This window comes from Xenopus laevis, chromosome 8L (genome assembly GCF_017654675.1).
Source record: "Xenopus laevis strain J_2021 chromosome 8L, Xenopus_laevis_v10.1, whole genome shotgun sequence".
NCBI lineage: Eukaryota > Metazoa > Chordata > Amphibia > Anura > Pipidae > Xenopus > Xenopus laevis.
In genome coordinates this window covers 66,999,222-67,015,096 of record NC_054385.1, presented here as the reverse complement: position 1 = coordinate 67,015,096, position 15,875 = coordinate 66,999,222, and the positions used below count along the sequence as shown (strand labels likewise).

The 15,875-nt window shown below is 38.4% G+C and overlaps 1 protein-coding gene across 2 annotated transcripts; it reads left to right on the top strand.

Moving 5' to 3' along the window:
• The first annotated feature begins 8,751 nt into the window (after positions 1 to 8,751).
• Positions 8,752 to 15,289, top strand: c6orf136.L (chromosome 6 open reading frame 136 L homeolog). Of its 2 annotated transcripts, NM_001097693.2 has the most exon segments (6): positions 8,799 to 9,007; positions 11,670 to 12,167; positions 12,627 to 12,715; positions 13,204 to 13,404; positions 13,482 to 13,551; positions 14,851 to 15,289. In NM_001097693.2, coding segments are annotated over 6 exon segments (1,113 nt in total). In that variant the 5' UTR covers positions 8,799 to 8,884; the 3' UTR covers positions 14,983 to 15,289.
• Positions 15,290 to 15,875: the final 586 nt, after the last annotated feature.

Sequence of the window (15,875 nt, the reverse complement as noted above, 5' to 3'; positions counted from 1 at the left end):
AAAATGCCTATGTATTAAGAAACACAGCCATTCCCAGAGCACGAGCTGTATTAATCTAAAAACAAAAAGATACAAAACAATGTTACACTTAGCACAAATACAGGTCAACCTCATTTAGTTAAATAAATAGCATTGGTGTGTACTCTCGATTCAAACCACCTGGATCAAGCGTCCCTAGCTTCTGTATCCACTTCATCTCTAGCTTTTTTAACTGTAGGTTACGGTCTCCTCCACGTCTCAAGGGTTCTACGCTGTCTGGCAGCACATTTTGCTGCTGCCAGACATACAGTGAGTCAACTGCGGTATCAGGTGATAGACAGCGTAGAACCCTTGAGACGTGGAGGAGACCGTAACCTACAGTTAAAAAAGCTAGAGATGAAGTGGATACAGAAGCTAGGGACGCTTGATCCAGGTGGTTTGAATCGAGAGTACACACCAATGCTATTTATTTAACTAAATGAGGTTGACCTGTATTTGTGCTAAGTGTAACATTGTTTTGTATCTTTTTGTTTTTAGATTAATACAGCTCGTGCTCTGGGAATGGCTGTGTTTCTTAATACATAGGCATTTTCGGCGCAGGCCTAGAGCACATAAATTGTGAGTAGTGATTTTAATGTATGTTGCAAGATTTCTGGTTAAGCAAACCATATTACTGCAAGTTGCAGAGTTTTAAAGGACACTGGACACTTTGGACACTTTGGTTTTTTGGATTATATATGAACAAAAGGTACTTGAATATTTATTATGTATTTTATGTATTTTTATATGTCATAAAGGGTTAAAATAAATTTTATCACATGGGAGGAGGAAATGTGTTCTCCCCTCCCCCTACTGAGGTATATAAAGGCATAAATGTTACACTGGTGTTAAGCTTGATAAAGGGCTGGTTATGCCCGAAACGTTGCTTCATTTGCACAAATAAATTTCTTTCACTTTACCGGAGTGCTGTTGGAATTTGTATTGGAACATATATGTACATGTTTTCCGGTTATGTTCATATTCATTCATATCCATATTATAGCAGATAGAACAACTTATCTGAGACATGTCCGATACCGGTTGTAACCAAATCAGGATAAGGAATTTAAAATGTCCACGTAACCACCTATAAAAATAAAATCAACTTACAATTAAAAATCATTTCAATAAAAATGGATTCAAGTCATAGTCATGATTCAGACTGTTTGGAGCCAGTGTACCCAACCTCCTTATCCACTGAGCCTCCCTTTGTAGTAGTTCATTATCACAGTCTCCCCCACATCTCTTTCTTGAAACTGTATCTAATATTTGAAAACGGAGTTGACTTATAGTGTGAAAACTTTCATTAAAGTGCTTAGCTAATTGCTGGTTCAATCTATTTCGAATCGCCGATTTGTATTCAGTAAGCCTATCTCGTATACATCGAATGGTTTTACCCACAGATTTTCCCAGAGGGACACTTAATACTATACACACATAAGTGGATGCACAGGTAAAGAAACCCCTAATGGGAATCACCCTTTCAAGGGATGATGAATCCATTCACCCTTTAGAACATTGTTACAGTATTGAATTTTGCAGCGACATTGTCGAGCAAATTATTTAAACACATTTACTTAGTAAACAGTCAACTACATGGGTTTTGGTTGTGATCTCTCTGCTCTTGTTAAAATTTTCCTAAATAATTGATATAAAAGCTTAGTGAGCAGGGAATTGTAATAAGCAAGGACTTTAGGGGCCTATTTATCATGTAAAACACAACCGTTTATGATACCAATAGTAACCAATCAGATCTTCTAACTTCTAGGTGACTGTTGAAATGTAATTGTTGATTGGATGTTATGGGCGGTATTCCTGGTTATGTTTATCTTCAATATTTTACACAGCATGATAAATAGGCATTACTGAAGTCACACCTCCGTGCTTTTCTTAACAGAGCTTGGTGCTCTGTAAAGTTATGATAACCACTGAAGTTGTGGTAGTGATGATAGACAGGATTGTTTTTAGAATCCATTGAATATAGCAATACGGTGAAGAGAGGAAGGAGGAATAGTTATAAGATATTATAAGTGTGATCATCTTTTATATAGACAGAAAGCAGCGGGAATTGCTACCTTGATTGTTTTGTCATTTTTTTCCCCCTCACCCTCTGGTCTCACGTTTGGTTTTGCTTCATTCACTCTGTCGCTTTCACTTATCCTACGAACCCGATTCCCTACTATATCTCTTCCCATCTCTCTTCGCCCTTCCTGCTTTGTTCTTTTCTTCCTCTACTCTCTATCTTTAGTGCAATGAATTCCTCCAGAGGTCTCATGGCTCAGAAAAATGGTTATAGCCGGTATTCATCCCCACCACCTCCTCTCCTGGCTCAGGGGCCATACACGGGTAAGTGTGAACATGTCCTTTCTGTGTCAGTCACCTTGCTTACTTTATTTATAATAATGGTAATAATCATCAAAGCTTAACCATTCTGACACAGCATTTTTATCTATTTGAAATTTTGCAGAGACCATGTAACATTAGTCAACATGTAAACATAATCAATGGAATCCGTAAAAGAACCTCTTTTACACCAGGGCAGCAGCATTCATAATCACAGATGCAGTCGGAAGCATCACATAGATCCCATTAATGGGATATTATACTAACCAACTATGAATTTAGAAAGCAAGGTTTTTTTTATATTTTGATGATGAGGAAATAAGGGTACTTACAGGACTGAGAGATGTCATCATTCGTCTGAAACAGAAAACATCCTTTTGTTTTTGTTATTAATTGTCTTAGCACACCTTCTCTTGAATCAGTAGATGGGTTTATCATTCTACGTGGGAATAAAAAGTACAACGGGTCCTATCCATTGAAGTAAATAAGCAGACAAATAAAGCTACATAATATGTTTGCTTAGAACAAAAGGACAGTATTCGGCAGTCTACAGCTTCTAAATTCTGCAGTGTATTTTACATTAATAAAAATACCAATCAAACTTGTGCCAAAATATTTGACATATACATTATGAACACTTCAGTAGTAATAACTCATTAAATACTAGTTCATGATATTTTGGGGAGAGACTAAAAATCCCCAAGAAACACAGTGCCAAAATAACAGGAGAAGTGTAAAATATAGTTGGGACTGCCCACCAATTTGGCAGGACCCTCCAAAAAAAATCTTATAGTTAAATAACTTACAATTGTGTTTTGTTGCAGTCTATAGATATGCTTTGCCTCCAATAGCAAATAGTGCAAACTGTCAAGACTATTAAGGCAATAAGTGTTAATTGGTCAGAATACATCTACCAGAAATCACATATCCTTTTTAATTTAACTCCAACTCCTTCTGCATGTTTGCTTCAGCATTATTATAATTTATATAAATCAGCTGCTGTTTATCTATAGGCATTTTTATTCTTTAAGCATATATTTTCCTGGAACTAAACATTTCCCCTTAAATAAGTGATCGCTTAAACAGCAAATATTAGGAAATGATTGTGCTGCTCAGCTTTAATTGAATGTGGTAAACACAGATCAGCCCCTAACCACAGAATAAGTGGATCTTAACAAAATTCATGACTGAATCAGGCTAATCAGGATTTGGCTCTCAAATTTCCAATCATTTCACTTAAAGGGGACCCGTCACCCCAACAAATTATTCAAAATCCTATTTTATCATGTAAGTCAAGCAAACTAAACTTTACTTACACTATATAACTTATTTGCATCATGTTTCCTTTACTCTGGGAATTCATAATTATAGCAAGCAGGCAGGAGCCATTTGTGGACACTGTTATTAAGACAAGCCTTGCATCAGCTCAGAATCTTGTTTGTGCTCCAGGATGGGGGACCCGATGTCCATCCCCATACACTGGTTACACAATTAAATGGTTAAGAGAACTGGGGGAATGTGGGGAGAGCAGTGACATGTAGGAAGTGCTGAGTGAAAAGTGAAAGTTATTGCTTGCCCCACCTCTATGCCTAAGGCATAGAGGAGGGGCAAGCAACATTTGATTGACCGCTGAAATTCTTAAACTAGTTTACAACAGCTATGAATGCTTTAATAAAAAAAAGAATTCGGGTTTCATGTTTAAGTTGAAAAGAACTTGTATTATACAGCTTTTTATGCCTGGGTGACAGGTCCACTTTAAGGGGCTAGTTAAAATGTTGATGGCCAGGGATCTAGGAGGATTTTCAGAGAAGAATGGCCAGATAAACATCTGAAATCTGGATTATCCGCATTTACTCATAGCCATGCTAACTTTGTGTAGGTAGATACAAAACATAAATGAACAAAGCTCAATCCAGAACATTTACTGAAATCCAGATGGATACAAATTAGTGAGTCATATTAAATGAATATCTACCGACCCATTTGTTTCCTTCTCTTAGCAGATCAAATTAAAGAACAGCAAAGCAAAACAAACAATAGGTAAGTGACCATTTTGTCCATTTTTAGGTTTGTAGTTGACTGTGTCAGTGGTGTCCACCTGTTTCTGTATAGTGGGCAAATTATTCAATATGCTAGATGTCTGGGTCCAGATTCTAGTGAGATATGTTAATGATGTTCTTGAGCATTATTAGGTCCTTCAGAACCTCTTCAACCTACATCTAGCTCCCAGACCCCCATTAGATAGGTCTGTCTGCTCCACAGGGGGACAAAAGGCCTATTTGTGAGACATGACTAGAATAAATAAGATCTGCCTGTCTCGCTACAGACAAAGTGGATTATGGGCAAAATGCTTGTGTTTGCATGTTCTACGTGTGTGCACTGACAGGCAGATTCCTTGTAATTGCACGTAGGGCCATTTTTGTCCAAAATCCACTCCCTGTGTGTTAAGACAGGCAGATATCATTCACTCCTGTCACTTCACATAGATGGACACGTCTTTTTTTCCACCAATGAACAAAACACTCTGGGAGACATAAATCAAAGGCAGGGTAGTCCAGTGGAGGTCTGTGGGCTAGTTGTGGCCTTTCAAGAAATTTTGATATCAAAATGCTCAAGAACACCATTAACCTCTATTATTGTAATCTGGCCCTAATGTACTATAGCCTGTGTGATGTGTGTTCAGTACCAATAGAAGTACAATTGTTTGTGAGGTATTAGTTTAAGCATATTATCTTTTTACATTATTGTGGTTTTAGTTAAAATCACACCACATTTTTAATGAATGTAGATTTCCAGGTAATATATTCACACTGATATTAAATGTGACACCTCTAGTTTTTACTCTGAGATTCTTGGGACAGGAAAGCTTTGGAATGTGCCTCTTTATGAAGCTTATAATACATTTCTACTTGACACATTTTTATATCAAATAATATTTGTCCCTACACTATTAGACATTTTATTATTATTAGTAGTAGTAGTATTATATTATTATAATTTATTATTAATAATAATATACTGTATCTAGTAGAATTAAGTCAAATGCAACTGGACATTTAGAGTTGCTGAGTGGCTTCTTAAGTTCAACTGAAGTCCATTTCCTCAGAGGGTTATCATTCATCTTTGTGCTTTCAGCATCTACCACAAAATGTGGCACTTTTTTGAAATGACATACCGGTAATTATTATGCATCTCTGGCTGCATTGTGGGTAAAACATGGCAAGTTGTCCTGCTTGATTTTGCACTTTTGTAAAAATTAGCTCTGTCATCTCTTATATGCCTTTATAGTGCCCAAGAAGGGAGAACACAGGACAGTTCCTATGATACGAGCAGTCAACATCAAAATGAGCTTGTGTCATCTAAACGACTTGTTCAGGATTTACATACGGGACTCACAGTGGGAAGAACAATGAACCACCTGAGAGAAGAAGGACAGAGCATGGATTTCACTGCAAATGCCACTAAATCCCCATGGTGTGATCACCCATCCTACACAGTGTTGGAAGCAGTGACAAATGCAGCTTGGGTTAAGAGGAAACAGGAGCTACGAAGTACACGTCCATGGTGATGGTGCCAAATGGTATCATGAGTGCAACATTGAAATAGGGTGGTGTGGAAAGGTATGGCATGTACAGGCAAAATAGGCACAAATACACTTTATTAAGGGCACAGACATTTCTATAAATAAATAAATATATGTTAACAAACTTGTGTGTGTGTGTTTGCAGTGGTGCATTTATTTTTTCAGTTATTTTATAGTCTGAGCTGGAATTCTACTCTGTATGTTGGGTATATGCACTGAAACTGGGCAAACTGTGAATAAAGGGAAGTTCACTTGACCATAAACTTTTAGTATGTTATAGATAAACAAATCCTAAGCAACTTTTCAACTTGTCTTAATTTTGCTTTTAGTGTTGTGACTGCGAGACTTTAATTTTACTCCCTTTCTATTCAGGCCCCTTCTATTCATCATTCATCTCTAGTCTCGGCACTATGATAACACCCTCTATGGACTTTGGGCACCTGTGGGACCTATTTATAAATGTTTGATGCAAATGAATCATTTGACTTTGGCTAGATTTTCACTAAAAATATTTTAGCGGCTTTCTATTTTCACTGCTTTGGGTCATTCTAATCTGATTATATAACGTAAGCAGCGCTCACAGCAAAGCATAATGGGACCTTTTATGTTTGCCATCACACTGTATCTGCTATAATGAAGAAGCACATCTATACCTATATCAAATATACAAGTGTTACTATTTAAGATAAGCAGGTCTCTTGGGAGAACGGAGACTTAAAGGGCTATTCGATTTCATTAGCAAAACTGTAATAACACGTAAAATAATTGCACAAAAGCTCGCAGAAATGTGTTCAAACTTTCATAACCTGCCAAATTTTGTAAAATGGAAATGGTAATTAGGGGGTGTGGCCATAGAATGGGCATGGTCGAAATATTTTTGTCCCTCTTTCTGTTTTTCAGATGTTAGGTGGTATATGATATTGTAGTTCTGAATTCAAGGACATGGTTAAACTTAACCATGGATGTCTTGAAACAGCACTGACGACTTAAAGGAACAGTAACACCACTTAAAGTAGAGTAATTAAAATATAATGTACTACACTAGTGCGTTTGCTTTAGAAACACTACTATAATTTATATAAACAAACTGCTGGGTATTCTTGGGGACAGTCATTCAAAGATCAGGATACATAGCAGATACAAGATGCTTTCTGTAGAATCCCATTGTATTCTAATACAGAGCTTATCTGTTGTGTTATGTTATCTTGTGACTTTCCTTCTTTTTTAGCTTGAATGGTTGCCCCCATAGCTATACAATAGCCTGTTTATATAAACTATAGTTGTCTTTCTAAAGAAAACACATAACTTTTACCAATGCATAGCAACAAAACATATTTTAATTTCTTTAAAACATTTCTTTTTTTGTGTTACTGTTCCTTTAAGGGAGGCATGATGCTGCCAGTGAAATCTTCCTATACAGATTTTCTACATAAGTACAAAGCAGTTTAACATTGAGTTTCTTCTGCTGCAGATGCCAATATTTGTTGAAAAATAAGTATTCTGGCATTCAGTTTTGGTAAAAAATATATAAGGGAATATATAGGAATAATGCAGTAGTAATCACTTGATTATTAGCTCTCATCACTAATTTATTGCAAACCGGACAACTATTTATCTGGTACTAACTTCAGAATACACTCAGTGTAAATTGCCAGATTGACTATTATGGTATTCGGTTTAATGACAGGCAAGTTGGCTGGGTGTTCTAGGCACGTTGTGATTACTGGGCAATGTGGGCATGCATACAACATAGTACGCTGAAAACTTGGGGGAATAGCCTATCATGACGGAAACCTAAAATGAGAAATTCCCATTATTGAGAGAGTTGGGAGTTCTGCAACCAGGCCCGGATTGGCAATCTGTGGGTTCTGGCAAATGCCAGAGGGGCTACCATAGAAAGTCACTATTTAGTGGGCTGGTGAGGAGCTGATTGGGCCTCTCTGTATTGGAATGCAAGGGCCTATTTTGACTCCCAGGCCAGACCTGTGCAAGCTTAAAGGGGTTGTTCACCTTTGATTTAACTTATAGTATGATGTAGAGAGGGATATTCTGAGACCATTTGCAATTGCTTTTCACTTTTTATTATGTGATTTTTTTTTATGTATTTAGCTTTTTATTCAGCAGCTCTCCAATTTGCAATGTCTGCAATCGGGTTGCTAGGGTCCAAATTACCCTAGCAACCATGCATTGACTTGAATAAGAGACTGGAATATTAATAGCAGGGAACCTTACTAGAAAGATGAGAAATACAAATTAGCATTAACAATAAATGTGTAGCCTTACAGAGCATTTAATTTTTTAGGAGGGGGTCAGTGACTCCCATTTGAAAGCTGATAAGAGTCAGAAAAAAAAGGTAAAACTATAAAAAATAAATTATGAAAACCAATAGAAAAGTTGCTAAGAACTGGCCATTCTATAACACTTTACTTAAAGGTGAACTACCGCTTTAACTGAAAATGAAGCCAAAGTGCACCAGTGTAATTTCTCCCCGAATTAGTACATTAGCCTAATGTTATAAATCCTCTGTAATTAATGTGCGTGATCCTTCATCGTCTATGAAAGACAACATGGTTTCACTCCCATAGCAGTGATGTATTGTAGGGGAAATGACTGCTTCGGCTGAAAGCAATGGCAAGTTTTCATTTCAGATGGGGTAGAAGGGATTAGAGTCTAAAGGCAATTTCCTTTGCTCAACGATGAAATCTCGCCCTAAATCCTACACTTTGACACAAAACCCCTATCCTTGGCTTTGCTCCCGCCCTCTCGCTGTCTCGACTTCCTTTGCAAAGAAGCAGCGTTTCCTTTTCCTGGTCACATGGTGCAGTGATGTCACGGAGGACATCTGTAGGTCCATCTGGACAGATAGGAAGTGCAGTGCGCGTTGGTGCCGGCTAGCGCCGAGTTACGTCAAGCGGCCCCGCAGGAGAAGAGGACGGGTGGATGTCACTGTGTGTGAGGAGGCTCCGCGGGGCCCAGGCGCTGGGTGGCCGGTGGAGGAATGGAGTCCGCGGTGCAGGTGGTGGAGGTGCAGCAGCAGCAGGGAGGGTGAGAGAGGAAGTGAGGGTGAGTGCGCGAGTAACATGCAGCCGAGACGGCGCACTTATCCGTACAGTGTTCACTGATAGATACACGAGACAGTCTGGCGGGGTTTCAGGATAGGAAAGAGCCCTAAGTACTTGCTACATGTAAAATCAGGATTCTTCTATGATAGAGTCAATCACCAGCTTGATATTGAATGCAGTGCATTTGCTCAGACCTTATTATTCACATAACTCCAGCCTTACCAGCTTGGCTCCTATATAATCATGTTTATAGCTCATTCTGTGTGTATTTTCTTTACTTTTACAAATCAAAAAGTGTTTGTGTATTTCATGTGTGACAACTTTTTCTTTTTCCAATGTGGCCCAGGGAAGCCAAAAGGTTGGACACCTCTGATATACACATGGTAGGCACATACACTTTAAGGGAACACAATGTTATTTTTAATAATTACAAATTATGGGTTGTTTTATTAAAGATCCTGTCCTCCATATCTCATCTTAAAAATACCTCTGCATAAATATAACATTTCTCAAGTTGCCTGGGCCAACAGCTGTAATGATAGTAACTGCAGGAATTACAGATGAGCTGCTGCTCCTTTTCATGTCCTCCTATGCTGATGTATCATGCACTTGTCATCACAGGGCAGCACGAGACGACATATCCTCTGTGATCTGACAGTATTGGCAAATGGTCTCTTAAATCTGCCCCATGACATGTCTTCCCAGGTGGATAGGCAGTATGGTTAAAATTATCCAAACTGCCCAACCAAATCTGAGCATGTACAGCACCTTTAAGTGGGTTACAAATGCAGATGGCCACAAGTCTACACACCCCCTACACCCCCCTACAGTCGAAATTTTGAATCACAACATAAATTTGTGTTTTTATGTCACGTGCATTAGTTACAAATATATTATATCACTTAGTTAGCATTACCATCCTGTCCCGATGTTTCTGGAATACAAATGCTGCAAGTTGGATGCTTGGATCAATGATTTGTGTGCTGTCATGCATCCAACTTTCAGCATTGTATTCATTAAGTGTCAAAGTTTAAAGTGGTAACTCTACATTTAGTGCTTGCTAAATATATTTGTATCTCCAAAAGTTAACACACACATAAGATTATGGAAAAAAATCTTCAACATTTTCATATATACTAAAATAATAGAAGTAACTTTAGAGAGTTATAAGACCGTGTTTTGCGTTCTAAAGGGAAATTTATTATTTAAGTGCATTTCCAAAAATCCTCTAACATGTTAAAAGTGAAGTTTACACAAAAAATGTTTGTTTTTTTTGTATTTCTTTAAACCGATATGTAAGCTTATGTTATCTTTATTTTCCTCTCATACTCATTTACCAACTATTCATTCCAACCAGTGTCTGTTAACTAATGTTGACTGTAACAACTAGATAGCAATTTAAATGTAGAACTGTAGAAGAACTGGGTATATCATTGAACAACCCAAAGTAAATAACAGTTGCAAATTATCTTCAAATACTTGTATGTGTATTAGTGGTTCTAAACCAGTTTTTGTTTTAAACTTCAGTAACTCATCCATTTGAAATATCACTGCCAAAATTACAATAAATTACAGTTACATATTTCAATAGGTATGTGGCATTTAGAATTTGAAGCTATATGTAAAGGGCAAAAAATTCTCTATACTCATGCCATTTAAAAATAGTATTTATTGTAACCTATTAGAAACATAAATTACCCCACACAGAGCCCATGTGGGGTGATTAATTTTTTTAATATGTTACAATAAATACTATTTTTAAATGGCATGAGTATAGAAAATGTTCTTAGCATAATGTTTACCTCTTTTTGGTCACTAGAGGTCTCTATCATGCCATATTGTGAACTATAGTTAGGTCCATAAATCTTTGGACAGAGACAACTTTTTTCTAATTTTGGTTCTGTACATTACTACAATTAATATTAAATAAAACTCAGATACAGTTGAACTGCAGACTTTCAGCTTTAATTCAGTGGGTTGAACATAAAGATTGCATAAAAATGTGAGAACATAAAGCCTTTTTTTTAACACAATCACTTCATTTGGACAAAAAGTAATTGGACAATTGACTCAAAGGCAGGTGTGGGCAATTCCTTCGTTATGTCACTATTAATGTAGCAGATAAAAGCCCTGGAGTTCATTTGGGGGGGAGCTTGTATGTGTCTTTAGTTCCTCACAATTGTTTACAATCTTTTTGTTCAACCCACTGAATTAAAGCTGAAAGTCTGCAGTTTAACTGCATCCGAGTTGTTTCATTTAAAATTCATTGTGGTCATGTACAGAACCAAAATTAGAAATAAGTTGTCTCTGTCCAAATATTTATGGACCTAACTGTATCTACTTAACTCAAGGTTCTGTAGCCAATATAACTTTTGTATGATTTTATATATAGAAGTGACCACAGTAATATGTAGGGGGCAATAGTAACTGTTGTGCCTTACCAGATTTGTAAGTGAGTGTCACAGCTTGAGAGACACTGGACCCATCATATATGTGATTCCAGCCATTACCTTCTCATTTATAGATCCAAGCTGAGACAGATGTCCAATATGATTTGTATTGAAATGGTGCTGTGCTATAAAATGGACAAGCTGTTTAGATATTATTCTGCTCTATTCTCAAGGTAGCTTGTTTTATTACTCTCTCGCTCTCTCTCTTTTTAGCCTCATGATATTGGCTGGCCCTCAGAATTGAACCCACACTTGTTTTATCCCACACCTCTCAAAAATCTTGTACCATCGGGGAGTTCAAGCTCGTTTACACGCCATAAATCTGCTAATAACAGGCAATGCCCTTCAGTTAATGGAAAGGAGAAAGCTCAGAGACATCTGCGGTCTACTATGGCACCACTGAGGACAAAAGTCTATACATCAAAGCCGCATTCTTCCCATGTGCCATGCACCAGTGTGGGCTGTGTGTATCCACTGGGCAGAGACGCCTGGCATTTAAGTAGTGCTCAGATTGACTGTTTTAGAAGTTTGTTTGAACCAGGAGTTTGCAGGACACCTTACCAGGCTGTTTCATTTCCCATACCTGGTACTCAGCATGGGATTTTAGCCTTTCACCCAAGTAAGGAGATGCAAGCCAGTTCAATCCCTGGAAGCAACCCTCCTGATATGGAACAACTGCTGGCTGTGATGCATGCCAAGCTCAGTGAAGAGGTAGGCTTCTATTTAATGCATGATTTACAATGTTACGTAAAGGGGTGGTTCTCCTTTAAGTTAACTTTTAGTATGTTATATATGGCCAGTTCTAAGTAGCTTTTCAGTTGGTCTTGTTTTATTTATAGTTTTTGAAGAATTTGCCTTCTTCTGACTCTTTCCAGCTTTCAAATGGGGTGTCACTGACCCCATCAAAAAATACTGACCCCCAACCTACAAATGTATTATTATTGCTACTTTATATTCAGTCCTCTCCTATTCATATTCCAGTCTCTTATTCAAACCAATGCATGGTTACTGGGGTACTTTGGACCCTAGCAACCAGATTACTAAAATTGCCTTGGTCATAATAAGACATGAGCACTCTGACTGTACTCCTGCATGTTACCCCCCCCCCTTTCATTCTATTGTCTTGGTATTTTGGTGGGAAAGTGTCACTTTTTTTCTTCTTCCATTCAGCTGCCAAATTTCTTGTTGAAAACTATGGATTACTCAATATACAAAAAGGATGTGGAATTTGTCAGCAATGTCCTGCATATACATACACGGTGAGAAAATACTGTACTATCCGCTTGTTCCACAGAAGAAAATTCTCCTTAGAGGTCACGGGGACTACATTCCAGTGAGGAGCGCTGCATCACAAAGCTTTTTGGTCCTGCCCATCTGCTTTAAAAATCATCCCTGCCCCCAATTGCCACAGTGCCTTGTATGTTCTGTGATTAACAGACCTGGGAAGCAGAATAACAGAATTGTGCAAGACAATTGTGGCTGTCATTTCTGACACTTTGTTACTGTAGTCAAACTGCCTTTTCACTTGAAATTTCATTTACAACTTTAAAATAATTGAAAACATTCAGTGAATGTCTTTTGGAAAGTTGCTCAGAATTCCATATTTTGTCATTATGCAGAAACCCTTTCATTGATTTGGTGTACATTCCTATAAAGCATATCTTTTGCTTTCCACTAATTGTATCTTCCTATAACAGAGTGAGTTGCATTGTTACAGTGCAGTAATTCCTTTTCTCTACTGTTCCAGAGGTGTGATGTTATATCAGCTACTTCTGACACTGTCGCGGTTTTTGTTCTTGAGTTACTTATCCAATGCTCGTGTCTCTATCTTGAAACTGACATCTCACCCCGAAACATCTAGTATCCAAGCTCGTTGGGCAATCTCAGGCCTTCCTCTTCACACTCTTCTCCTCCACTTCTATCGTAATGACAAGACAGAGCTTTACAAGTAAGTAGTCTGATATTCACCCTAGCTGCTACTGTACAGAACTAGTCAATCGCTGATGTTCTTGGCTTGGTTTTTAGGTCATTTGATGCTCACTCCACCTTTTACTTGGCCTCAGATGGTCTAATACGTCTACATAAATTGGAGCGGGTAAGTGATGAAACTGATAAGCATGGATCAACATAACTGCAAGGAAAGAATATACTGCCAGGTCCATAAATATTTGAAATATTTGATATTTCACACATTTGAATAATTGTGGCTCTGTATACCACAGAAATAATGTCTTGATTGCTTCAATTCAAATCCAAAGTGTAGACTTTCAGTTTTAATTCAAGGGGTTTTAACAAAAATATTGTATAAGCTGTTTAGGAATTACACCATTTTTATACAGGTATGGGACCTGTTATCCAGAATGCTTGGGTTCTGGGGTTTTCCAGATAAAGGGTCTTTCCGTAATATAGGTTACTATTTCTCAAGTCTGGTAAAAATCATTGAAACGTTAAATAAAGCCAGTAGGATTTTGCCTATAATAACGATTAATCATATCTTAGTTGGGATCAAGTCCGAGTTACTGTTTTATTATTACAGAGAAAAGGGAAATCATTTTTAAAAACTGTCAATTATTTGCTTGTAATGGAGTGTATGGGAAATTGCCTTCCTGTAATTTGGAGCTTCCCCCCACACACCTGTAGTAGTAGTGCAACTGCCCCCCAGGGTGAAGTGAGAGTCAGCCTGCTCCATACATGCCAGTTCAGAACTGTCCTCCCCAGCAGCTATACTTGTGGGTTTGCTGTAAACCAGCCTCCTTGTGATTCCTTCTCCACCTCCCCCTTTTAACCATGACATTTCTACTTCATTGGCCCCTGAGAGTGACCTCCTCCCCCTCCTGTAATAATAAGCTGCCACTTTTAGATTCTTCAATTCACCTCATCCTTGTACTGGTGACTCCTAAGTGAAATTCCTAGCTTGTGCGAGACCTTTTTGGTTTCTATCACCTTCTTAATATATATTTAGATGCAACAAATGCTAAACTAAAAGCCTGGTGAGAATTTACCCTATTAACCCCTCCCACTCATATGTCTTACCCCACATTACTGGTCCCAATATAAAAAGGTATAGCAAGTATATACACCATAATTATGTGCAGCTCTACACTTCTGGATGGAATTAATCACATTAGCACAAAGAGTGGAAAAGGGCAGTTTAATGGCAGCTTAACACACGCAACACTAGATTAGCAGCTTGCACACGTGCTGTGCAGTATGTAACTTATTGAGGTTTCAGACTCGAGTTGTGGCCCAAAATACAAAGCAAATGGCCCTAAACTTGAATGGCAGTAAAGCAAAGCAGGAAGATTTATTGGCAATAGAAGGGAATGCAAATGTTACCATATTACACACATTTGCCTTTATTATGGTTCATCTCCTGGGTTTCTCTTCCATACAGGTGATGCCTTCTCAGCCACTTACTGTACCCAAGAAGACTCTTCTCACTGCTGCACTCGTAGCCTTGGGCTTGGGAGAAGATCGTCCTGCACTCAATTTACTATCTTCCCCTAAAGCATCTCCCAAGCTTTGATGCAACTCTGATGCTTGCTTCTGCTTCTAAAAGAAATAATATACTGTATAGCATGAAGACAGCTTGCAGTGTAGCTGGTTTTGTTCAAAAACTTAGAGTAGACACTGTTAAACCCTAATGTAAACTGCGGGTTAATGCGATCTGTACAAACAGCCCAAAATATGCATAGAGGGTGCTGAGTCCATAAAGCTCCATCAGTTTCCTTTTCTTACAAATATTCTGTACTCTGCTGTGTATGTTGTATCTTGATCCAGCCTGTGGATGTGTAACATTCTGTACATAATTAAATTATAATATTGTGTCTAAACAAGTCTCTATGATTTTTTAAAAGATATGTGCATAGATGCACCATTAGCTGATACAACCAGATATCAATGGGCAGTCCACTGGGGGCCAATGAGATGCTAATTTGCGCTGGAGGGACTGAGTTGGCATCTTTTATCAGCCCGTGTATGTCCATCTTAATAAAATGAGCAATGGCTCCAGTCCAAATAATAAGTGAGGTGCGGGCCAGCTGGATACCCGTGGGTCGGGCGGGTTTGGTCTAACCTCAGCACTCCATTTCTGGGTGGTGGGTGTGTTTGGGTTGAGCTCTTCTGCTTGCTCTCCCTGCCTGTCACCTTATACTGCTGGCCAGGGCCATCATGAGTGGGGGGGACAGTAACCCTGGGCCCGAGGGTTTGTGTATAAGGCAGTTGTGCTTCACTTACTTGATTAGCCGGGACCACTCTGCTGTCAGAGAGTTGCAGACTTCAGAAGGTAGGGCGGAACTCACGTGCAGCATCGGCTTTACTCTAACAACTTAGACTATTCATTGGTCATGATGTTAAAGTCCCAGGAAAGCTGCATGGGGATTGGATAGGGTGGAGGGGCAGTTCAAACTTGACCCATCC

Bases quoted from the DNA above. Each gene is read 5' to 3' on its own strand.
- c6orf136.L (XM_018228467.2), top strand. From the start codon at position 8,885: ATGTCACTGTGTGTGAGGAGGCTCCGCGGGGCCCAGGCGCTGGGTGGC. The intron at 9,008-11,669 runs GTGAGTGCGCGA...CTCTCTTTTTAG, and splicing joins GGGTGAGAGAGGAAGTGAGG to CCTCATGATATTGGCTGGCC. The intron at 12,168-12,626 runs GTAGGCTTCTAT...TCTTCCATTCAG, and splicing joins ATGCCAAGCTCAGTGAAGAG to CTGCCAAATTTCTTGTTGAA.